General features: G+C 33.9%; 16 protein-coding genes and 2 pseudogenes across 18 annotated transcripts, besides 2 other annotated features; 5 read left to right on the top strand and 13 right to left on the bottom strand.

The window, feature by feature from the left end:
• Positions 1–11,609: part of a mobile genetic element that runs on past the window's edge.
• TVAGG3_0934910 (protein of unknown function, DUF4106 family) lies at positions 28–720 on the top strand (the record flags this gene model as incomplete). The annotated part of the gene is made up of 1 exon (XM_001329749.1): positions 28–720. One exon carries the CDS (start codon positions 28–30, stop codon positions 718–720), a length of 693 nt encoding a protein of 230 aa, XP_001329784.1.
• Positions 736–1,542, bottom strand: TVAGG3_0934900 (KilA, N-terminal/APSES-type HTH, DNA-binding family; the record flags this gene model as incomplete). Its single annotated transcript, XM_051252751.1, has 1 exon — positions 736–1,542. The coding sequence occupies one exon, from the start codon at positions 1,540–1,542 to the stop codon at positions 736–738; it is 807 nt and encodes a 268-aa protein (XP_051078325.1).
• Positions 1,887–2,207, bottom strand: TVAGG3_0934890 (organellar and viral DNA polymerase type B; the record flags this gene model as incomplete). Its single annotated transcript, XM_001329750.1, has 1 exon — positions 1,887–2,207. One exon carries the CDS (start codon positions 2,205–2,207, stop codon positions 1,887–1,889), a length of 321 nt encoding a protein of 106 aa, XP_001329785.1.
• Positions 2,354–2,821, bottom strand: TVAGG3_0934880 (organellar and viral DNA polymerase type B; the record flags this gene model as incomplete). Its single annotated transcript, XM_001329751.1, has 1 exon — positions 2,354–2,821. The coding sequence occupies one exon, from the start codon at positions 2,819–2,821 to the stop codon at positions 2,354–2,356; it is 468 nt and encodes a 155-aa protein (XP_001329786.1).
• TVAGG3_0934870 (uncharacterized protein) lies at positions 3,359–3,688 on the bottom strand (the record flags this gene model as incomplete). Its single annotated transcript, XM_051252750.1, has 1 exon — positions 3,359–3,688. One exon carries the CDS (start codon positions 3,686–3,688, stop codon positions 3,359–3,361), a length of 330 nt encoding a protein of 109 aa, XP_051078324.1.
• On the top strand, positions 3,935–4,309 carry TVAGG3_0934860 (uncharacterized protein; the record flags this gene model as incomplete). Its single annotated transcript, XM_051252749.1, has 1 exon — positions 3,935–4,309. One exon carries the CDS (start codon positions 3,935–3,937, stop codon positions 4,307–4,309), a length of 375 nt encoding a protein of 124 aa, XP_051078323.1.
• On the bottom strand, positions 4,423–5,283 carry TVAGG3_0934850 (uncharacterized protein; the record flags this gene model as incomplete). The annotated part of the gene is made up of 1 exon (XM_051252748.1): positions 4,423–5,283. The coding sequence occupies one exon, from the start codon at positions 5,281–5,283 to the stop codon at positions 4,423–4,425; it is 861 nt and encodes a 286-aa protein (XP_051078322.1).
• On the bottom strand, positions 6,292–7,242 carry TVAGG3_0934840 (annotated as a pseudogene). Its single transcript has one exon. A coding segment is annotated over exon 1 (951 nt).
• Positions 7,281–7,572, bottom strand: TVAGG3_0934830 (uncharacterized protein; the record flags this gene model as incomplete). Its single annotated transcript, XM_051252747.1, has 1 exon — positions 7,281–7,572. A coding segment is annotated over one exon (292 nt), but the record flags the coding sequence as incomplete, so codon positions are not given.
• Positions 7,613–8,196, bottom strand: TVAGG3_0934820 (annotated as a pseudogene). Its single transcript has one exon. A coding segment is annotated over exon 1 (584 nt).
• TVAGG3_0934810 (uncharacterized protein) lies at positions 8,695–8,847 on the bottom strand (the record flags this gene model as incomplete). The annotated part of the gene is made up of 1 exon (XM_051252746.1): positions 8,695–8,847. The coding sequence occupies one exon, from the start codon at positions 8,845–8,847 to the stop codon at positions 8,695–8,697; it is 153 nt and encodes a 50-aa protein (XP_051078320.1).
• Positions 8,867–9,268, bottom strand: TVAGG3_0934800 (uncharacterized protein; the record flags this gene model as incomplete). Its single annotated transcript, XM_051252745.1, has 1 exon — positions 8,867–9,268. One exon carries the CDS (start codon positions 9,266–9,268, stop codon positions 8,867–8,869), a length of 402 nt encoding a protein of 133 aa, XP_051078319.1.
• Positions 11,610–12,322: 713 nt separating the features above from the next.
• On the top strand, positions 12,323–12,910 carry TVAGG3_0934780 (uncharacterized protein; the record flags this gene model as incomplete). The annotated part of the gene is made up of 1 exon (XM_051252744.1): positions 12,323–12,910. One exon carries the CDS (start codon positions 12,323–12,325, stop codon positions 12,908–12,910), a length of 588 nt encoding a protein of 195 aa, XP_051078318.1.
• A 4-nt stretch (positions 12,911–12,914) lies between these two features.
• On the bottom strand, positions 12,915–13,157 carry TVAGG3_0934770 (serine threonine-protein phosphatase family; the record flags this gene model as incomplete). Its single annotated transcript, XM_051252743.1, has 1 exon — positions 12,915–13,157. The coding sequence occupies one exon, from the start codon at positions 13,155–13,157 to the stop codon at positions 12,915–12,917; it is 243 nt and encodes an 80-aa protein (XP_051078317.1).
• Positions 13,158–13,175: 18 nt separating this feature from the next.
• On the bottom strand, positions 13,176–13,538 carry TVAGG3_0934760 (uncharacterized protein; the record flags this gene model as incomplete). Its single annotated transcript, XM_051252742.1, has 1 exon — positions 13,176–13,538. One exon carries the CDS (start codon positions 13,536–13,538, stop codon positions 13,176–13,178), a length of 363 nt encoding a protein of 120 aa, XP_051078316.1.
• Positions 13,539–14,889: 1,351 nt separating this feature from the next.
• TVAGG3_0934750 (positive regulation of nitrogen compound metabolic process) lies at positions 14,890–17,629 on the top strand (the record flags this gene model as incomplete). Its single annotated transcript, XM_001329752.1, has 1 exon — positions 14,911–17,598. The coding sequence occupies one exon, from the start codon at positions 14,911–14,913 to the stop codon at positions 17,596–17,598; it is 2,688 nt and encodes an 895-aa protein (XP_001329787.1).
• A 2,391-nt stretch (positions 17,630–20,020) lies between these two features.
• Positions 20,021–20,174: a mobile genetic element.
• Positions 20,175–20,539: 365 nt separating this feature from the next.
• On the bottom strand, positions 20,540–21,631 carry TVAGG3_0934730 (regulation of vesicle fusion; the record flags this gene model as incomplete). Its single annotated transcript, XM_001329753.1, has 1 exon — positions 20,540–21,631. The coding sequence occupies one exon, from the start codon at positions 21,629–21,631 to the stop codon at positions 20,540–20,542; it is 1,092 nt and encodes a 363-aa protein (XP_001329788.1).
• A 395-nt stretch (positions 21,632–22,026) lies between these two features.
• TVAGG3_0934720 (uncharacterized protein) lies at positions 22,027–22,758 on the top strand (the record flags this gene model as incomplete). The annotated part of the gene is made up of 1 exon (XM_001329754.1): positions 22,027–22,758. The coding sequence occupies one exon, from the start codon at positions 22,027–22,029 to the stop codon at positions 22,756–22,758; it is 732 nt and encodes a 243-aa protein (XP_001329789.1).
• Between the last annotated feature and the right edge of the window lie 143 nt (positions 22,759–22,901).

The following is a 22,901-nucleotide window of genomic DNA, read 5'->3' as shown; positions in this document are numbered from 1 at the left end:
TCGGGTAAGACTTTCACTTATCTTAAAATGGCTGCACAACAACAAGAACTAGATGAGAAGAACCCATTCTATGAGTTAGTTGTTATTTGTTCGACTTCTGGTCAATTTGACCAAACCGTCAATTCGTTCAAAGATATTATAAAGAAGTCTAAGTTAGTATGTATAAAGGATACTGAGTTGTTAGATTGGATAAAGAAGTACCAAAGAAGAGTTTTGAAGTATAATGCTATAAATGAGTATATAAATTCTAAGTTTAAAGACCCAAATGAGGAAATGCAGAGAATATTAGAGAAGAAACACTTCAGAAACAAACAGAAAGAGATAGAATACATTTCGAAGAAATTGCAATCTTACGATTGGAAGACTTACCCTCATAGATGTCTTCTTATCTTAGATGACTTTGCTTCTCATCCTTTGTTAAAGAACAGAGAACAAGACATGTGTCGAATTCTTAAGAAGCTCAGACACTTTAACATCTCAGTTGTCATTTGTGTACAGACAGCAAAGAGTTTAAGTAAGGATGTTAAAAGAATACTTACTGACATAATACTTTTCCCCGGATTGTCCGAAGACGATTTCATGGAACTTATGAAAGAGTCCATGGCAGGTAAGTTTGACAGACATGGACTATGGGAGAAGTACAAAGTCATACAAGACCCTCATACTTCTTTCAGAATTCATATCTACGCGAACAAAGTTCAAATTGTAAAAAGTCAATAAAAATAAATGGTTCATCTACCCTACTTGTTTGAAGTTGTCAAAATACTCTGTTATTTTTTCTTTCAGTAGCGGTAAGTCTTCTTTGAAGGTAAGTATTGTACAACCTTTCATATCATAGTGTGTTTGAGGTAACGTATCTTGAACTATTTGTTTCACATCTTCATTTGGGGTCATTGAAATCGGTAAGTTTTCGCGATAGAACCAGTTTCTGTCAGATTTATATATTTTAGCTAAGTCATAAAAGCTCTTGTTGTTTCTTCTGACTAAATGCAACATAACCATATCTTTATCTTCTTCTTTCTCCAACTCTTCAGTATATATCATATACCTATAACTCTTTTCCTTTCCTTTTGGTACCGAACGTGGTATTCTTTTCTGAATGCTTTTGTTTTTTGCTTGAAGTTTCTTTTCCATCTCTTCGCGTTCTGCTTTATATAGTTCATCTAACATCATGAAAATATAACAAGCATAACGAGGTGAAGCCCACATTGCTACAGCATTTACTAAAAGTCTATGAACATAATATCCTTTCAAACCAGGAGCCAAATTCTTGCGATTTTCGTACGGAATCTCTTCTCTCGGTTTTCCGAGGGAAGCAATCATATGAGGAAATTCTTCTAAAAGTTCTTTTGTCTGTTGGTTTTCAAACCAATGATATGCTTGCTTTGTAGAACGAAGAGCATTCAAAATACTTTGCATTTGGTACATATCGTCTTTGACTGAACGAATGAGACGTAACTGTTTGTTATACTGTATGTACTCGTATTCTTCATTTATAGCTTCATGGACTATAACTGTTGTTGTGTTCTCTGTTGTTGACATATCTGTCTTTACATACAAAATAAAAAAATAAATAAAAATAAAACTAACTTTATTTTTTCTATCTTAAGGAAATTCATGATTTTTGTGCTGAATTCAATAAAAATAATGTTTAGGTGAAGAGGTGAGATTTCACCTGTTTTTTCACCTCATTTCTACCCCAGTTATTTTATAAACGTTTTACATGGTAAACGTTATTTTTAAAATTTTCTGAAAACTCAACGGTTTGACACATGCCCTAAAAATTATTTTACTCAGAATTTTGTTGCTGAATTCAATAAAAATATATTTTAGGTGAAGAGGTGAGATTTCACCTCTTTTTTCACCTAATTTTTCACCTCTTTTTTTCACAAGCGTTTTACATGAATTGTACGATGTATATTTGAAATCCTAAACAGTTTTGTAGCTTCTATTTCTTCTTTTAGTACATCGAATGTTTTAACGATACCGAAAGTTTCTTTATACGTCTTCTTGACGTCAGATAGAAGGAAATCGTCAGCAGTTGGATAGTTTTTGTTCAGAAATTCTAACATGTTCATTTTATTTTCTACCGGCTTCTCTGCCTCCCTCTTTAAATCTGCATAGTCGTTTCTCATTCTTTCTATCTCTTTTACTGAATAGTTATATTTCCTAATTGCTGCTTTACATTTAGAACATTGCGGGTTCATTTTTGCGTTATATTCTGAAACCTTACCTGCTAAAACAACCAAGGCGTCAATGGTTTTCTTTAAATCTGAAGCAGTTGGTTTTATCTGTTCATTCCATACCTTACCTCTTCTATCTTTATCTCTTATCTGCCATACACATTTTGCAGCTAATGAAACAAAGTTGTCGTATGTCTTAAACCCCCCGATTTATATATGTCAGAGATGTTCTTATATAACATGTCGCAATCTTTGTCCATAACTTTATGGTTGCAATGATATCCTAGAAACTCATAATTTACCTTTCGTATGAACTTCTTTATTTCTACTGAGTCAGTTGTTTTGACTTCAATTTCGTCGAATTCAGGAATAGTTAGTTTTTGCTGCTGAATTTCAGGTAGTTTAGGCAAATGGTCGATGAGATCCTCCATTTCATAAAGATACTGTTCATTTGTTTCATCTTTCGCACTACAGTCTAAATTACTTGTTAAAAGTTCTTGCTTTATTCTTTGTATTTCTGTTTCGAAAGTATATGAAGAAGGAATGAAGCTTTTCATTTCTACTAACATAGATGTTGGATTCATGACTAACGAGTTTGGTGCTGTTGTTTGAATTGTTGTTGTGCCGATTGTTGACATTTCTGTTCTTTTATACAAAATAAAAAAATAAATAAAAATAAAACTAACTTTATTTTTTCTATCTTAAGGAAATTCATGAAAATTCAAGAGGGTAGAAATGAGGTTAGATCTAACCATCTACCCTAAACATTATTTTTGCTGAATTCAGCAACAAAATGAACGAGATCAGGATGTATGTAAATACCTTTGAATTCATTTATAACGCCCTTAGTAAGCTCATAAAATGCTTGTTTTGAGGTCGAGCCACTTTTGGCTCCACCGTATTCTTTCAACCAAAACTCAAGAATTTCCTGTATGAATTTTGTATAAAAAGCAACAGTCCGAATTCCGGCGGTTGCTATATTCTTCACAAAATGCCTTATAATACTCTTCCCAGGACTTATTTTCCAACAACTTTCTAAAGTCTTTCCTAAACTGACTGACTGACTGACGGCACAAAGTGACATAACGAAAACATTAATATATAAAATTCATGAAAATTCAAGAGGGTGAAAAAACAGGTGAAAAAAGAGGTGAAATCTCACCTCTTCACCTAAATTATATTTTTTGGTCCGGGAACAACTTTCTCTCAATTGGAGCTGTAGCATACTCTTTGCGTAAGCGGTTCAGACCTTCTTCGAAGTCTTGGTCTCTCTTGGACTGAGATTGAGATTGGAATTGCTGGGGTGGAACTTGCTGGAACAACCAAGGGTTGGGGAAGTAAGGCATAGGCTGAGGAGGGTAGTTCGGGAAGCCTTGTGGTGGGTAGTAACCTTGAGGTGGAAATTGGTAGTAATTCGGAGGTACTTGCTGGAACTGAGGTGCAGGGGCTGGTGCCTTAGGTTCCTCTGGCTTTGGAAGGCATTCAGGAAGAGGAACGTCAGTCATCCGTTTGTGTCCTGTCGGAAGGAAGAACTTTTCCTGTCGGAAGGAAAATTTTTTCTAAAGTTCGACCAAAAAGTTCTCAATTTTCGAAAATTTGAATGGTTTACGGACGGACAACTGGAAGAGTTCTTCCTGTCGGAAGGAAAAATTTTTCCCTTTGTCCGGAAAATTTTTTCCTGTCGGATGGAAGAGTTCTTCCTGTCAGAAGGAAATTTTTTTCCCTTTGTCCGGAAAATTTTTTCCTGTCGGATGGAAGAACTTGGAATGCAAGAAAGACTTGACGAGGCAATTTACCTCATTGAACTTAACGAGCTTGTTAAAGACTTCCTCAGGCAGAATGTAAAAGGCAAGCTTGTTAACGGTTGGATAACGGGAAGGGCTGCCGTGACTCTCGAGATTTCGACTGGAATTCCAATTGAGGTACCAGAAGGCACTCCTTTCGACGACATAAAGCAAGCAAAGAAAGAAGCTCTTGTTAAGTTCTTTGCAAAGCGCCCATGGATACAACTTCCAAACAGAGAGAGTCCAATTCCACGAATTATACAAATTCTCAAGGGTCTCCTTCACTTCTCTGGTCAGCCGTTCTACATAACCTCAGAAGGCGACATTCAGCCAGTTCAGTAAACATCTCATTTTAACTCACTTTTTTATGTTTTTTGTGAAAGTGTCAAAAATAAATTGTTTTCATGAGTTTTCTACGATGTTAGAAAAAATGTTATTTTCTAATATCTTCACATTCAATACTTTTTCAGCACTTTTCCGTAGTTATATATGAAAGACAATTCGAGATAAAAGTCATAGTACAATGGAATAATATGTTGCACACCATTTGTTGTGAACCAAACTTGAAAGTCAGAGAAACTGTTACTAGGTGGTTCGTAGAATTTAGAAGCAAAGTCATAAAGGTCCTTACCAATACATAGAAAACTATTGTTGCTTGAACTGAAACTTGCATGACACATAACATTTTGAGGGTCAAACACGTTTCTATAAACCATCAAATCTGCTGGTGGAAGTATAAATTTAAATGGACCATCTGGTGGTAATGGCTCGTTCTGGTTTAGTAACCGAAAAAATTGTGCCCAAGAACGTTTGTCTACTTCCCAAAATAAAAACTCTGTATCTCTTGGAGGGTTAATTTCAATCTTTTGAAATGAAACGGTGGAGTTCATCTTGTCATATTCTAGTTTCAGATAGTATGTTCCATTTAGTAAAGAGTCGTATTTTTTTTGAAATTCCCAATAATATTTGTTCATTTGAGTTTGAAAGTCATCTAGAGTTTTCTCAAGACTTTCGTCTGAACGAACTGTAAAGATTCTCATTTCGTCAAATTTGTCTATTAGACCATCAGAACCTTCATACTGCCCATGAAAATATACTGCGAACATAAATGCGTTAGTTCTATTTGAAAACAAAACTCTTCTAAATCCTATTGCCTTTGCATCTGAAGGACTTTGAAGCCAACGAATTGGATAGTCAAACCTGTATGCTCGGGATGAAATTTCTTCATCTGAAATAGTCCTACCAGCATTTGTAAAGATATAGTCTAACGGTTTTGTATCTGCTACTTTTGTTCTTTGTTTTTCAACCTGAAGCATTTAATATATGTAAAAATATATTGTTTTAAAATGGTATGCCATTTCATATTTCTCATCTAACAAACAAGTTTCCTTCAACTTGAGGTTCACTAACAAACTCAGCGTACATTTCAAATAAAATTAAAAAAATGTCACTTTTTTAAAAATAAATTTTTTATTTCATGCAATGTTTTATTTCTGTGCCGTCTTCAAGTATGCCCCAATATTTCCTTTTCGATATTACATGAACTTCGGAAAATACCTTATCTAGCTTAAAACAGCCCATCTTTTCACCGACTAAACCCATTTCAATGAGTTTGTTATAGCCTTCTTCGTTCGTCATGAGTGCGTCAATGTTCTCATAGTAAACCTTCACTTTGGATTTGACTTCGGAGAAGAATTTGTTGTAGTTGTCAAGTACTGCCTTTGCGAACTGAGGGTAAGACCAATGTTCGACAATAGGTTTTAATGTGGTTACTAAGCCACTTTGACCTTGAGTGAATTCGTACTTCAAAACAAAAGGAGAAAACCTTTCAACAAAGTTGTCGACCTTCTCATAATGTTTACTCTTCATCTCTTGAGGTTTCTTAATGGAATATCCCCATGTCGAATTCATAAGCAATTTGAGTGTCATTGCAAGTTTGGGGTTTGAAGCTTTCCTAATATCATACAGTTGTTGTATGACTTTTCCAACTGTATAGTTCCTTCCCGGGAACTCACCATCTTCGTTTGGAATTCCAGTCGGAATATATTGGACAAACCTCATGTATGCAGCGTTAAGGTCGACATAGTATATCTTTTCATCTGAGTCGAACTTGTCGCAACCAATTGGTCCAGTTTGTGGAAATTCAAGTGAGTCTCTTATCTTCTGAGAAACTTCTCCTGTTATCTCATAAACATCGTCGAAGCAACCTGTTTCATATAAAACCTTCTGACCTAACTCAGATGCTCTCCAATACAATTTGACGTCAATTGGATGTCTCAATGGAAGTTTGTTTATAGCATCTTGAAGTTCTTGCAACCTCATTGGAAGTTCTTCTGGTTCAGGTTGGTATCCGAACATACCAACTCCTTGTGGAACTGTGTACTTCTTTTGTACTAGAACTTTGTCTGGAACAACTTTTGGTCTTGCTAACAATGAAAAGTTTGTTTCGTCTTTTGGTACAAAATTTCTGTCAGCTTGTCATCTGGAATTGGTTCCAACAAACCTTTCTCGAAAAGAATGTTTACAGCTCTGACAATGTTGCACTTACTTTTACCAAAGAATGGGTTTGTAAGACTTTCGTTCAACATGAAGTGGTTGTGGACAATTACAATCTTCAACCATGGTAAGTCTTTGTCAACAACATAGTCGTCATGTGAAGAACCTTTAGCTGTAGGTATGTTGACTCGGATATTGACATTTGCCAACGGTGCAATTTTTGCCAATTGACCTCTGAGAATGTACCTTGTCTTCACACATGACTCAAGATACTTCATCTTCTCATCTGTAACAAGACCAGAGTTCCTGAGACATGTAAGAATGCAAGGTTCGTTGACAATTGTTTCAATTGAATTGTAAATTCCATACCTTGTCAAGTCAATGTCAGACTTATTTATGAAGGGAAGTATCCAGCATGTTGTCTGACTGCTTGAGGGTTAGGTTGGTACCATTCGAACTTGACACTTGCAATTCCTTCAATTGCATTCAAAATGTCTGAGTCGGAGTCAACCATTTGTTCTCTCTTTGTAGTCTTGAAAGCGTCAAGAAGTTTTGCGGCTGTTTGTTCATTGCCATGTGCATAGTAAATGTGACCATCCAAATCTGTTATGGTCAATCTGAGATTGTGTCCTTTCTTATTTCCGTCTTGATGCAGCAAGTACACCCATGAAGCCTTCTTTGTTCTTTCCTTCGTCAAAGTTTACTGTAAAGGTTCGACCAGATGTAATTTGACTTCTAACTTCACGATACTTTTCATATGCATATCTTGTTCTTTCCATGGGAGCATGTGTGTCTTCACCTTTTCCTTTTTTCCTTCTCAAAGGATGCAATTGTTCGTCATGTTTCCAGTAGAATCTGGCAAAGCCGTCGTGTCCTTCAACTTGAGGTTCACTAACATCGAAAGGCATGTCCATAAGACGTTCTTCTTCTAACCTCTCTAGTCTGTTTGGATAATTGGCACGTGCTGTTTCCAAATCCATTTCGTAGCGAAGACCAGACAATTTGTCATAGACTTTTATGGGTCTTCCCTTCCTATATTTAAAATTCTTCGAAACTCTCCAACCATATCTTTGTAACTCTGCTTTTATTCTAGCAGACTTTCTATCCATTCTATATGGGGGCATTTTTATAAAAATAAAATTTTTTTCTTTACTTTACATAACCGCCTGCTGCCATAAGTCTTTGACGCCAACCCATACCAGCTAATGAAGGTTGACTTGGTTTAGTTTGGAAACTAAACTTTGGTTTTGGTTTATCTTCAGTTTTTGGTTTTTCTTCTTCTATCGTTTTTCGTCACTTTTCGGTTCCTCTGACTTTACTTCACTTGCAGGAACAGTTGTGTCGTCAACATCTTCATAAATATCATATGCCATTTGTTTTTGTTTTCCTTTCAACTTTTTGTGTTTGTTGTAAAATTTAGAATATTTCGACTCTAAGTCAATGAGATGTTCTATAATGAACTGTTGGTCAGTGAAGTAAACTTTTCCATCTGTTGTCTCGAAAGCTCCTTCAGACTTCAATATTTTATTTGTGAGAGTCTGTTTCTTTTTTGAGATACTAGCCGTTCCATTTCTATGAAAAGTGACTTTATAGTTAGGGTTTGTATTTCCAGACCTGGCACTTTCTATTATTGAATTTTTCTCTTCATCTGTAAGTTCTTTGACAGGTTTTGACAATGGTTCTGAACTTTTTGTTTGTGGTGTCAAATCTACCGTTTCAACTTCTTCGGTCATTTCATCTCAGTAAAAAATTTAGTTTGGTTTGTTTTCAACTGGTTGTTTAGGTTTTTTAAGTCGGTCTAAAACTTCCTGAGGTATAGGAAGAACTTTACAAACACGTGGTGTAAAAGGTGGTCTTCCATGACTTATTCTGTTTAAAGCTGCATTGTTCATTTCATCTCAGTAAAAAAATTTAGTTTGGTTTGTTTTCAACTGGTTGTTTAGGTTTTTTAAGTCGGTCTAAAACTTCCTGAGGTATAGGAAGAACTTTACAAACACGTGGTGTAAAAGGTGGTCTTCCATGACTTATTCTGTTTAAAGCTGCATTGTTCATTTCATCTCAGTAAAAAAATTTAGTTTGGTTTGTTTTCAACTGGTTGTTTAGGTTTTTTAAGTCGGTCTAAAACTTCCTGAGGTATAGGAAGAACTTTACAAACACGTGGTGTAAAAGGTGGTCTTCCATGACTTATTCTGTTTAAAGCTGCATTGTTCATTTCATCTCAGTAAAAAAATTTAGTTTGGTTTGTTTTCAACTGGTTGTTTAGGTTTTTTAAGTCGGTCTAAAACTTCCTGAGGTATAGGAAGAACTTTACAAACACGTGGTGTAAATGCTGGAAGCCGACAAATCCATCTTGAACCCATTTGTCTCAATGCTGTATTGTTCATTTCATCTCAGTAAAAAACTTTACATTCCCCACGTTTGAGGCGGTTGAGGTTGGTTATTGTTTACCCACTGTTGTGCATGGTTATATCCTCTGTTAAAGAATCTTTCACCTTGGTCCATATAGTGTCCTGCTTGGTTATAGTAGTCATTTGCTTTGTTATAATAGTTTCCTGCTTGTCTTCCTACATTGTCCATCCATCCTTGAACTTTTCCTCTTGTTTCAGGATTTGGAATAAGATTTGTTGCATCTCGTGCTACATCCCAACCTTTCTGTACAGTTTGTATAATAGGTTGTGCTTTCTCTTTCAGTATACCTAATGTACTCAAAATCTTCCTTCCAATTCCAAATGCACCTCTGGCTATTGTTCCCACTGCGGGTAAAAATCTAGATGCGACTCCTGCTAATGCGCCAAATAAACCCATTTCTTATAGGGTAAAAAATGACGAATCCAAACAAGGACCCCTATGTTTCTAAAGCGACAAAGAAAGCACTCATGATAAAAATCTTTAGTTCAACACCAAATGCTTGGTTTATGGATATCTTGGAAAACATTCCGAGAGTTAGAACAGATGGACCTCCATACTGGTTAATATTTGTTGGTCAAAACACAAGATACTGTGAAGCCATACCATTATGGTTCAAAAATATTTTAGATGTGAAAACTGCTTTGACAATATTCGTTGACAAATACCATCCAACAAAACTGACATCTGACTGTGAAAGTTCTTTCAAATCAGATGATGTAAAAAACAATCTGCGTTCAAAAAATGTAAACCAATATTTCATTGTCGACCAAAACCATTCTGCTCTTGGTGTCATTGACGGATGTATAAAAATGTTAAGAGACTTAAACCAACCACAAGGTGGTGAAGCAAATGAAATGTCATATGACGACAAATATAGACACTTCTCCATGGCAAAGATGAGACAAGTTTTAAATATTTACAATAACCGTAAACAAAAAGGTTTGGGAAACCACTCCCCCGAAGAAATGAAAAACAACCCTGACTTAGAGAAAGACTATATATTTAACAATTTAGTCAAAAGAGACAAACAAGAAAGAATGCCGGGCTTCAAACTTCAGAAAGGTGACAAAGTAAAAATAGAAATACCTAAACGCGACCCATATGAAAATACTATTGACTATGACAACAATGGGAACCCGACAGGTACTCACATTCGTGTTCGTAAAAATAGAAGAAAGTATACAAGAGAATATTATGAAGTTTTAGGCAAACATGGCAAAATGTACACACTGCAAGCAGAAGATAAAACTACTATTGCCAGACCTCGTTTCAAACTTGTCAAAGTTCAAGGTGGTATACTTTCAAAGACAGTTCCTAACAAATATAAGACAACTCCTGACGAATATGCTAAAGAAGTTGAAAATGACGACTAAGCAATTCTATACCATGCGTAAACTGTCATGTAAGGTGGCATGTAGTCTTTACTTTGTCCCGTTGTTTGTGTATATCCTGAAACGAAATGTGTATGGTTTCCTTCTCCCTGCGTGTCATCCCAGTAACAATTTATAGCAAACTTAACGTCGTCTTTAACATCATATCCTTTACCTTTTGTCATTCCTGACCAATCCCAATATCTATGCTTATGCCAACCTGCTTGAGATGTACTTAAATCTATGTAGTGACTGTGTGCAGGTAAATTTTCACCTGAAATCGTTTTACTTCCACCTGTTTCCTTTGAAGAGTTTGCACAATACAAAAACCTGTCGACTATTTGTTCCCATGCACCAACACCAAACATTACTTGAGGACCTCTTGCATCCATAGATGTATAAATAGAACCTACTGGGTTCATTAAATCAAACATATGAGATATTATAGGATTGTCTCTTTTGAACTTAAAATATAGTGCAACTATTTCAGGTTTCTTCTGGTTTGTGTCAGAATATTTTTTATAATATAATCTTATGTTTTCAGGGTAGGTAAAATCTTGACTATAATATTTATTTCTGTCATCTGTATAATAATATACTATTCTCGTTTTTTCTATTGCATTATATCTTTTATATCTATAATAATCTAAATATAATGTTAGCTTTTGTTCATCTACATGTGGTGTTCTGTCGTCATCTCCGTAGTCATAATAATATGGTGCCGGAGCTGGGTCAGGTAATATCATATCCACCATTTCATAAACTCTTAAATATTTCTTTTGTTCGTCTCCATATAAGTTTAAGTAGCAGTTGTTGTCTAATGGAACTTTAACTTGTGTACCATCATTCTTTTTATAGCTTACATACATTTCATTGTTATTTTTCGGAATGAGTTTATTCCGTGTACCATTTTTTAAGGACTGTACCAACTGCCATCTAAAATATTTATTTTCTTCATTGACAGAAAAGTCACCAACAATAGTTTCAATATTTTTTGTTCCTATCAAACTTTGGTATATTTCATTGACATATGTTTTATCTGCTTTATTTTCAAGGCTAACGTTTAAGTCTGTTATTTCAGAAGATGTATGTGTATGTCCAACGGCATTTTTCCTGTTTAAGGTTTCTTGTAAGTTTGTAATATCAGATATAGAATGTGTATGTCCAACGGCACTTTTCCTGTTTAAGGTTTCTTGTAAGTTTGTAATATCAGATATAGAATGTGTATGTCCAACGGCACTTTTCCTGTTTAAGGTTTCTTGTAAGTTTGTAATATTTGCAATGGTATGTGTATGAGTCTTATCTGCTTTTGTCTCTAATGTTTCCTTAAGACTTGGTATTTGGTTAATATAATGTATATGAGTCTTTTTAGAATATTCGTTTTCAGCTCTTGTCACTTCACTTGACATTTTATTGTCAACATATGTTTTGTCTGCTAGTTCAGGATGAGTATGTTCTTTTGTTGCATAAGCATTGTTAGCTCTTTCTTCTTCTTTTGCTATTGCATCGTCTACATATTCTTTGTCAGCTTTGTTGTCAACATCTGCTTTCAAAAGAAGTTCATTTATAGGTTTCTCGTTTAAAGTTCCTTTTGTTGGATTTATACAGACAGTATGGTTCTTATTGTCTTGAAATAGAAACTCATCTGTCATTGGGTTTATTGTCAGTTTTAAGTCACCCCTTTCAATGACTCAGATATCTTAGAATAGTTTGAAAAGTTTGTTGTGTTCTTATTTAGAGCTTGCATAATGAGTTGTCGGTTGTGTTGTATTTCTCTCATAGACGCTGTTTCATTTGACATTTTTATTATAGATAAAATATGCTTCCAATAGAAAAAGAAAATTCTAGAGTTGCTACAACTAAACCATTAGATGAACTTTTTACTAATGTCGGTCAAAAGTTTGAGACAGATACCGTAAAGCATGAAGGCTATCGTTTTGACTACCCATTAAGATGGTTAAGAGACCCATCCGTCACAAAAGCTATTGGCTTTCGTAGAATGAAGTTCATTTCAGAAGCCATACATTGTTTCCCATTTACGGTCGGTTTTGAAGTTCGATACTATAACAAAGAAAAACGTATGTATGAGAAATTTGAACAGGGAAAACTTTTACAAGTTAGTTTGCTTGTAAACTTAGAAACAACTCTTCAAGCTTTTCAAGAAAAAATAAACGACATCTATATTGAATATGCAAACCAGTATAACATTGACGAAGGAGAATACCATCTCGATATTATTTATGACAGGAAAAATGCAACTGTTAAAATCAATAAAATAGAAGACCTTGGAGAAAACGTTTATATTTCTACAAAATATAACAACTTGGCATGGTATAGATTTATGAGGATGTTAAATCAGCCTGCAGCATATCCAGTACACCCGGACTATTATGAAGTCGAAAACCCTAATGGAACATATGAAAATATTTTCGACCCAGATGCTATTATTGTTCATGCTTCATTTTCTGGCGCCCAAAACTCTTTTTTATGCTTGGCAAATGACTTTTACGAAAAACCTACAAAGTTATACGAACCACCAAGTGGAAGTATTTCAGACTTTCAAGTATGGTTTACTACAGATGGAAGAAAAAGAATAATTCCATTATACCATGCGTTTTACTTAGAACTTAGTTTCATATACAACTACTATCGAACGATAAAAATATAATTTTTTAATACGGTTGAGGTGTTGGATTTGGTTGCCAACTTGACTGTGGTGCAGGTTCAGGTTGTTGTATAACAGGAGCTTGTTCTTCTGGTTCAGGGTCTTTAGGTATAATACCAACAAACTGACCTACTCTTTTACCAATATTTTTGACACCGTTCCATACTCCTCTTCCGACAGATTTTATTCCATTCCATATACCTCTTCCAACTCTTCTGAAGAAGTTTCCAATACTACTGAAGAAACCCATTTTACTATATGTAAAAATCTAATGTCCGCCTAGTCTCTTACGTTTCCTGTTGAGTTCCATAGCATTCTTTAACTGGAGCTCATACATTCTGTTTCTCCTCTGGTAGAAAACATATTCTGGGTCAACTCCTGTGTTCGCGTCATCTGCATAAAGTTGTTTATATCCCACTTCAGGGTTTGTATAAAACTCTTTCCATCTCATATTTGCATACCATGGTGGCAAACCTAACGCAGCGTCATTTGACATGGCAGTTTGCATTTGTACATCTGTTGGCACTTGACCATAGTTTGCCATTGCAGTTTGTATTCTAACTTCATTTGGAATATTCTCTGGGTTTGGTTGTCCAGGTTGCTGTGCATTCGCTAAGTTCTGTGCGTCCATTTAATATTAGATAAAAATATCTCTTACGAGTACATATACTGAACATTTGCAGGCATTGGTTCATCTTCATATTCTCTGTACTTTTCTGCCACGTCAAATAAATAAATGACACAATGGAAAAAACCTAAAACAAGTAGTCCTATTTCAAACCACATTTACTTACTAATAAAATTTCTTTATTGTGACACTTTCTCCGGTTTATAGGACCTCTCTCATATTCTATCTTGTCATATATAAACTCATAGTCATGTATGTCCTCTAACCATCTCATAACGGTTTCCAAACCACTTTTATCGGATGTAAAGTAAAAGCATGGATGGTTATGTATAACGTCTAAAGTTTCTAAAGAGTCTCTCAAAGTCCAGTCTACTTGGTATTGAAAATCCCATGTGTTATAGAACGGCGGGTCCACTATAAAGAAAACATTTTCCTTGTCTTTATATTTTTCATACAACTCTGTCCAACGACATCTCACAAACTCTATACCCTCAATATATTTTTCTATGTCCTCTTTGAAAACATTTGTATAGTTAAGATATAAAACTTTTGACATAAGTGTTTCAATGTCATGAACTCTTATAGCACCACTATATAATAGTCTAGCAGATATACTATCCCAGTCTATATATTCTGCTTTTTTCAAAACCTCTCTCACAATATTTTTCTTATCTAATGGTATACGTTCCATCTTACCTATAGGTATCTTTTCTTTTAACTCTTTCAATATATTGTTTGTGTCTGGAATATGTTTGAGACGGTCCATATAGTTGTCGAAGTCATTGCATATAATCTTTGAGTCTGGGAATATTGTATGACATAAATGGGATATATAGAAACTTCCACCGAACAAATCTACAAATGTTAGACCATTCGGTAGTTTCTTAAGTTCTCTCAATATAATATCTTTACATCTACTCTTATTTCCAAAGAACGGTAACGGTGGTTTTGTAAAATTCATTTATATATAATAATAAAAATGTTTTACCTGAAAAGTGACAGAAAAGTGACAAAACATGAAAACATATATAATTTGTGAAAAGTGGCACATTATATAATGTTTTCAACCCAGAAGAAGGCTTCTTCCCAGAAGCAATGGAGGAGGAAGAAGAGGAGGAGGAAATACAAGACTCTATCCAAGAAGAGTCCTCCGAATTCACACCAGAAGACTAACAATTTTCCGAATAAAAACTTCATTTATACTAAACATCTTCGGGGCTAGAGGGCGCAACGCGCCTGGAAGCCCCACTCACCTGACCTAAATTACAAATTAATTGGATCCCCTCAAGTGGAAAATTGATCAAGATAGTTGATTTGACTTTTTTTGACTACAAAGCTATTTTTAAAAAAAAATAATTTCTTCTAACCATACGAAATGAAAGCAAATAATACTGAAAATAAAAACGAATCAAAGCAAGAAGTTCCTAACTCGAATACGGGTGATACAAAAGATACAAAACAGGCAGTTTCTAACTCAAATTCAAATAATAATGAAACTCAAAAAAGAAGAATTACACCAATAGAGCTTTTTATCGAAGAACATGGAAAAGAAGTCAAAGAAAAGAATCCAAACATAAGTGAAGCTGAACTAAGATTAAAATACTTCCATACTTTCCAAACTTTGCCAATAACAGACAAATCTGAATACGTTTCCCGTGCTCAAAAAATAAATGAGGAAAGATTTGCATCTGATCCAAAACCAACAAATCAAAATTCTCCAAGTACACCAGTTACCAAGGAAGCATCGGAATTAAATAGTTTTAAGAATCAAGTTAAAAACAAAGGCAATCTTTTCGCATCTCCATTTGCAACAAATAATCCATTGAGTCTTAATTTACATTTAAATACAGACATTAATAATAAGGCAAACGCAGATACAATCAAAAAGGATGAAAACTCCAAAGAAGAAACAAAACAAAATGACTCTAACTTGAAACCAAATAACAACGAAGAAACAAGCAAAAGAGTTACTCCTCTTGACCTTTTCATTGAAGAACATGGAAAAGAAATCAGAGCTAAATATCAAGAATTTTTCGGTCTTCCTATCCAAGAAGCGTATACATCCGAATTCAAAAAATTGACGGCTGAAGAAAAGACAAATTACCAGCTACGTGCTTACAAATTAAATGAAGAAAGATTTGGAGCAAATACTCCATCAGATTCTCGAATTATTCATATGTCCAAACCTGACGCGACCAAAGGATCAGATTCAGGTAATAAGTCAGAAACAGGTAATAATGTTAATAAACCAACATCCAGTACTGGAAATGGTTTTGGATCTGGAAATGGCTTTGGATCTGGAAAAGCTTTTGGATCTGGAAAAGGTTTTGGATCTGGAAAAGGCTTTGGTACTGGAAATGGTTTTGGTAATGGAAATAGATCTATTACTGCAAATGGCTTTGGTACTAAAAAAGTTTTGGGCTCTAATTTTATGTCAAAACTTAGAAGTGGAGTTGATAATAAACCAACACTTAATGATGGAGTTGATAATAAACCAACACTTAATGATGGAGTTGATAATAAACCAACACTTAATGATGGAGTTGATAATAAACCAACACTTGGTGGAGGACTTGGAAATAAGCCAACACTTGGTGGAGGACCAGAAAATAAGCCAGCAATTGGAGGATTTGGAAATAAGCCAGCACTTGGTGGAGGACTTGGAAATAGGCCAGCACTTGGTTATGGATTTGTTAAAAAGCCAGCACTTGTTAATGGTGATACTGGTGCTGTAAATAATTTTGATACTGGATATCTCTATGGAAACAGCCCTTGGGCTGTCGATGGTCTTTTAAGATGCAAATTAAATCAGCAAAGAACACAATCTGAAAAGAAGTTGATCTCTTATATTGATCTTTTCATTGAAGAACGAGGAGAAAAAATAAAAGAGAAATATCCAGATTTATCAGAAAGTGACCTCCATTCAAAATACATCAAAGAATTCCAAGCTCTACCGGTTCAAGAAAAAGTTAAGTACGTTTCTCGCGCTGCAATATTAAATGATAAAGTATATAGCCACAAATCTTCTAAAGATTCTGATGATTCTGATAATTCTGATGATTCTGATGATTATAATGATTATAATAGTAATTCTGAGTCAACATTAAGTGACTCAACTGATGACCCACCAGTCGACACGGATGCCTTGGCCCTAATTCCTGCATATTCTCCTGGAACTGGAACCAGCGCTAATACTTCTCTTGGAACTGAATCTGGCTCTAATACTTCTTTTGCTGGTCGTGGACTTGGTGCTTCTACAAAAATTAGTGGTGGACTTAGTGCTTCTACAAAAATTGGTGGTGGACTTGGTGCTTCTACAAAACTTGGTGGTGGACTTAGTGCTTCTACAAAAATTGGTGGTGGACTTAGTGCTTCTACGAAAATTGATGGTGGACTTGGTACTCCTGCAAAAATTGGTGGTGGACTTGGTGCTTCTACAAAAATTGGTGGTGGATTTGGTGCTTCTACAAAAATTGGTGGTGGACTTGGTGCTTCTACAAAAATTGGTGGTGGATTTGGTGCTACTACACATATTGGAACTGGAACTGGTTCTAATACTTCTCTTCGTACTGGAATTGATGCTAAAATTAGCAACAAAGGTGTGGAAATGTTTATCAAAGTCAGACAAAGACATGATGACTCTTTACCAAGACAACAATTAATAAAGTTATATGGCAATTTGCCTCAATCGATTCGTCGTGATTACGAAGAAATTGCAGAGATGCTTAACCAGAAAGAAAATGAACAACCAATTGAAGGAAAAACATCAAATGTTAAAACTGCCACCAAAGAAGATCCAAAGGAAGAAAAAATCGTTAAGCAACAAAAGAAAGACAAGAAGCATAAGAAACACAAAAAAGAATCTTCATCAAGTTCAGATGATGAAAGTTCAAAGGATAGAAAGAGAAAGAAACATCGGATTACAGTCATCAACGTTTACCCAACACCAAATCAGTTTATGTATCCGTATTTCAATCAGCAATTCTTCCCCCAACAAGCAAGGCCTCCGATCCGCAGATTCTCGTCTTCTTCTTCGACATATTCCTCGTCATCATCGGACTAATTAATTTAATTATTTTTTTTATAAACATTTATATTTTTAAATAATTTGAAAAGAGAATTCATTACCAAATTGAACTGTTTATAGTCTTTAAAATAAAGAAATTAATTCAAAATTGAAATTGGACTATTTTTTTACTTAAGGATACCCTTACGTGTCAGATTTTTTGCGCATACGAAGAAGTCATGCTAGACATGAGCTATAAACCTGAAATTTTAGCAACATATTTAAAACTTTTTAAACTACAATACACTTTAATATTCAAGAACAAAAATATTCTTTTTAGAAATTACATAATTATTTTATGTGAAATCTATATAAAAACATATTTTGCGAGCGTAACTTTTTTCTTTATAAGCACCTTATATGACTGATAAACTGTGAAGGCACATAATTGTTAATTCATAGAGTTGATATGTTTCCAAAATTGAGAGGAAATTTGAAAATTGAATACCCTTTCAATTCAATTTTCAAAAGATATCAGCTCCTTCAATAATTGAAGGACGATTTTGATCATTTGCTCTTAAAACAAGTATGCCATGGAGAAAAAAGTTACGCTCGCAAATCTGAAATATAACTATCATATAAAAAAATTAAATTTCTAATTTTTTACTCTATAGATATTATTGGCCACTTGTGTAATGCATAAAAGTTTATGTCATATGCATACATTTGGAAGTATGGGAGACGAGGGAAATTACTTCTATGAGGCACTAGGATTTTTAAAAATTTCTCTATCGGACTCACCATTCAATTTCTCGAAAATTAAAAAAAATCAATAATAGCTAAAATGTATTATGCATAACAAATTTTAATGTTACACGGTATTTTTGAACTTCATGACATGAATTTTCTTTATATTATTTTTTTTTGGATTTTCTATGATTTATGCGATAGGCTGGAACAACATTGTAAGTGCAATGATATCATTTATAGAGAAATCTAAAACTTCAGCATTCAGAACTCGCAACCACAAAAATATTCATTTGCTAAGTAAGTAAAGTTGATTAAGTTCGACACTTAGCTTTTATACGTAAAACCAAGTGTGTATTGTTATTTCTTGTTAAATTATTGAGAAAAAAATAAATTGTAAGAGAAACGATACTGATTATTGAAATAATATTGAGGGTAGCTGCAGATTTCTTCATTAACATGCCGGAAATTTGTTAATCTTGGTTTTCTATCATAAAATCTGTCGAAGAATCTAAAAACGGAGATATGAAATAGAGATCATGTAAATCTAGAGTATCCTGTCAGAAAAATAGACTAAGCATGTAACCCTTTTTTGGTCATAAACACTTTTTACCACTTAGTCATACAGATGATCATTAAATTTAAACGAGCACTTTTTGTCAGAATTTATTCTTTTACAAAGACAGAAGATTTTAGTATTATTTAATATTAGTGCTGTAGCAAAATTCAAAAAACGGTGAAAATTCAGTGAATTTGTGAATTCACATTTTTTTCGACATTTTTCTTGATATATCCATGCACATTAAGAACACAGCTTTGATACGCTTAAAAAAGCATATTTCATATGAAATTGTTAAAGAAATAAACAATTTATATAAAAATTGCACTTATGGGCAGTTTAGATATATAATTTATATATAACATATATACAAATCCATAGACAAAGTGCAATAACTACAATGTTGTAGAAAATTACAGCAGAAATACTGACTTTTTGAAGGATAATAAGAATTCTTCTAAATGTTGTATTTTTATAATTTGATTGATTTTTTTTACTATTTCATTAATCTTTTATGAATAATAATTATTTTTAATATATGTGCTATTAAAATTTCAAATTTTGACTAATATATCTAAGTTATCTGAACGAAACATTTAGAAATATCATACTTACATTGAAATAGCAAGTAGAGCATATTAATAGCAAGTTTCTTGGCTTTATATCTATCATCTATTGTTGTTTGATCAAACAAAATTCACTCTATTATATGGTGTCAATTAATTAAAACAATTTTTAATAGTTATTTATTTAGTGCGAATAAGTGCAAACTCATAAATGAATAACTTAATAGTAGAAATGAATTATCTGATATAAATCTCACATTTTGTCCATCAGAAATACTTTAATTGCATACGCATAACTATTAGTAATACGTCTGGAGTGTCAATTAATAACAATCCCAAACAAGTAAATTCAGATTTTTATTAAACTTATTTTTTCCTAAAAGTTTTCTCAAATTACTATATATACATATGTGGATAAAATAATAGTAATATTGTAAAAAATTAGATAATTTTTTTTATTTGAGAACCTCTCAAAAGTTCATTCAATTTATCAATTGTTTCAGTTTGATGTATATTCATTTCTGGAGCCTAAAACTTTAGCAATCATGACAATATCATATTCTCTTTCTAACTACGCAATGTAAGGGTATCCTTAACATTTCGAAATGAGTAGGGGTAATTTTAGCTAAAAGTGACACGCCTGTGAAGGGTGTGATTACTGATCGGTAATTTCGACAGTTTAGAATTTAAAATTTTTTATGGAACTGTTGCGAGTTTCATAAAGAATTTAAGGAATATAAGCAAAGATTTGAATCAAAATCGAAATGAAGGCAAGTATGTGGTAATATATTTGAATTTTTCTGTTGCCATCATACAAAAGTAAAAATATGTTGATTATTTATCTTTCCTGAAGTATTTGACAGTATACTTTCTAAATTTGATTGTGTGTGTCAATATAATTCAATCAGAAATAGTAATATTTCATAATTTTCAGGCTGATCACTCAAATTCAAAAAAAATAATAATCTAAAACTATCAATGTGTACATATATTGTGCTACTAAATGCATATATGATAGTGATTTTTGGTAAATTTTGAAAAAGATTTTTTAAAAATGGATAACTAATGTTTTATGTATATTCCTTTATTAAAAACAACAAAAATATAATAAATATTAACAAAAATTTCAGTGATTTTTGGAAAAAGCAAATGTTTTTTCATAAACGTACGCTTGGGCCAAAATTGTCTCTAGTTCATCTTCACTCCATGATTTTGGTGACAAACTCTGCATAAAAATGCTACATTCTTGAACATTCTCCATAATCTTTGGAGAAAGAACTGTAAGCATTGCTGCGCAGACGTAAACATGTACTGTAGCTATCCTTGTTACTTGGCTCAAGTAGAGGTCCCAAATTCTGAACAGCATATGGAGATGAAATTCTCTGACGAGTAAACAGTTCATCCATTTGAAAGCAAATTGGCTGGTTTCAATATTTTGGTCAGCAAAGGTCTGTGCAAGTACAGGATCAACTTTTTTAAGTAATTCTTCAAGCGCAGAAATCATTCTAAATAATCCTGGCTGATCTTTGGTAAATACGTCTTGAATTCCATCTAGAAGCTTAGAAAAGCACCAGAAGCAATCGCCTTCGATTTCTCTTAGGGATTCGTCGGAAATTGAATCAATGTTTTCCAATTTGCAGATATCTTCGATGGACATATCTTGTATGTAAGAGGAAAGAAAAACTATGAAGAAGGGAAGCAAAATATCGTTCATTCCTTGTACATAGCCGGAAGCTGGATGTCTGACAGCCCAAACAAATAAAATGTGCTGGAATAAAAGTGTAACACGTGGATCTTTTAACAATTTGTTGGGTGTACGTGGTAAATCGATATCAATTTGATGAATTGTTGATTTTTGAGAAGATGTCCATAATGCTTGTTGATTTTTTCCATATAAACGATCGAGACAGTCGAAATAGTCTTTTCTTTTATGCTTAAGTGTTGATGCAGAGGAATCACGACTTATTGGCTCATAATCGAGGAATAAGCGCCAAACAGTAGGTCTAAGCTTTCCAGGTATGCCCATCCAGGCAGATTCTCGTATTTTATCAATATCTATGATTGGCTGCTCAAGTGCTTTCGTAAATAATCTTTCATTTTTCTCTTTAGCGCGTTGCTTTGGAGATAAAATTGGTGCAGGCTCTGTTATTGACACCCTCGCGAGTGCAGGAGGTCCTTTCTGGCGTGCTAGGACTGGTTGCCCTGGTGAAGATGTCATCGATAAATTTTTGGGGGTCACTTGCACTTTTGGAAAATAATCGTTCAGTTTGAAGTTTTTTAGAATTATCGTTTTTTAAACGTTCACTGTATAGGAATCTGGATATCCCTATGCACTCAACTGATTTTTACTAAATTATTTTTACTGTGTCGTATATGGAGATGGGATTTCGTTATTCAAGAGCTTCCATTGAATATAATAAATTTTGAATTTCGATTTCGTTAAATTAGCTCCAAACATATAGGTTATCTGAATCTATACATTTGGGAGCTAATTTAGCTATATTTAAACACTTCTGATTACTACATTTACTGGTGTTACCCCCTTTATTTTTCAAAAATTTTCTTGATGTGTCAATTTTTTCGATAAAAATAAACGTACAAAATTTTCTTGAGATGACTCGCAACCAGAGAAATAAAGCTCTCAAGGATTTCAATCTTGTAGACGAAATGCCATTCTGTGCTGAAGAAAATGATATGGAAAAAATTACATCTTATCTTGATAATGTTGCAATTAAAAGAGTTGATAAGAATTTACTCGACAACAAAAAGAGAAGAATCCAATCAAAACGCAGAATTGAAAGACTTGAAATCGATGATGTCGTTGTTAAGGCTTTAATGAGGCTAACAAACGCAGTTACAGATTGTTTTACTTATGAACGCCAAGCCAATACAGCTAAACAGCAAGCAACTCAAAGAAAAGTTGTTAAAACAGTACGTGAACAGAAAGCAAATCAACTTGCTCGTCAAAGACTTCATGAAGAAATGCAACGTAGAACAATGTTACGACAAAACATGATCAATCGCTCAGTACAAGAGCGTATTAAGGAAGAAGCTGTTAGTGCTATTAAAGCTAAAGAAGAAGATGCTCTCGCACAGCGTCAGAAAGCAAACAAGAAAGTTTTACTTATTGCAGAAGATAACTTCGAGCGTGATATGCGTGATGAAGCAGATCAAATTGAAGAGATCCAAAGGAAGAGACGTATTCAAAAGCATGCACAAGTTGATTTCCAAAGAAAATCTCAACGCGATCAGCTTGTTGCAGCTCTCTATAAACTTCGCTCCGGTATGGATCAGCTCGATTCACAGGCTGATAAAATGGTTCATCATCCTGCTGTTATTCAATAATTATATTCTTTATTAAAATTTGTATTTGTTTTCTCTTATTAACTAAAGTGTTTATTCATAGTTTAGACTTGCAGAATAATGTTTAGGTAATTAATCCTGTTGCAAACATAAAATGAAAGATTGTCGTGAAGAATAACAGATTA

This window comes from Trichomonas vaginalis, chromosome I (genome assembly GCF_026262505.1).
Source record: "Trichomonas vaginalis G3 chromosome I, whole genome shotgun sequence".
In the NCBI taxonomy this organism is placed as follows: Eukaryota; Parabasalia; order Trichomonadida; family Trichomonadidae; genus Trichomonas; species Trichomonas vaginalis.
The sequence above is the reverse complement of the archived record's forward strand: the minus strand, read 5'-3'. Positions and strand labels throughout refer to the sequence as shown.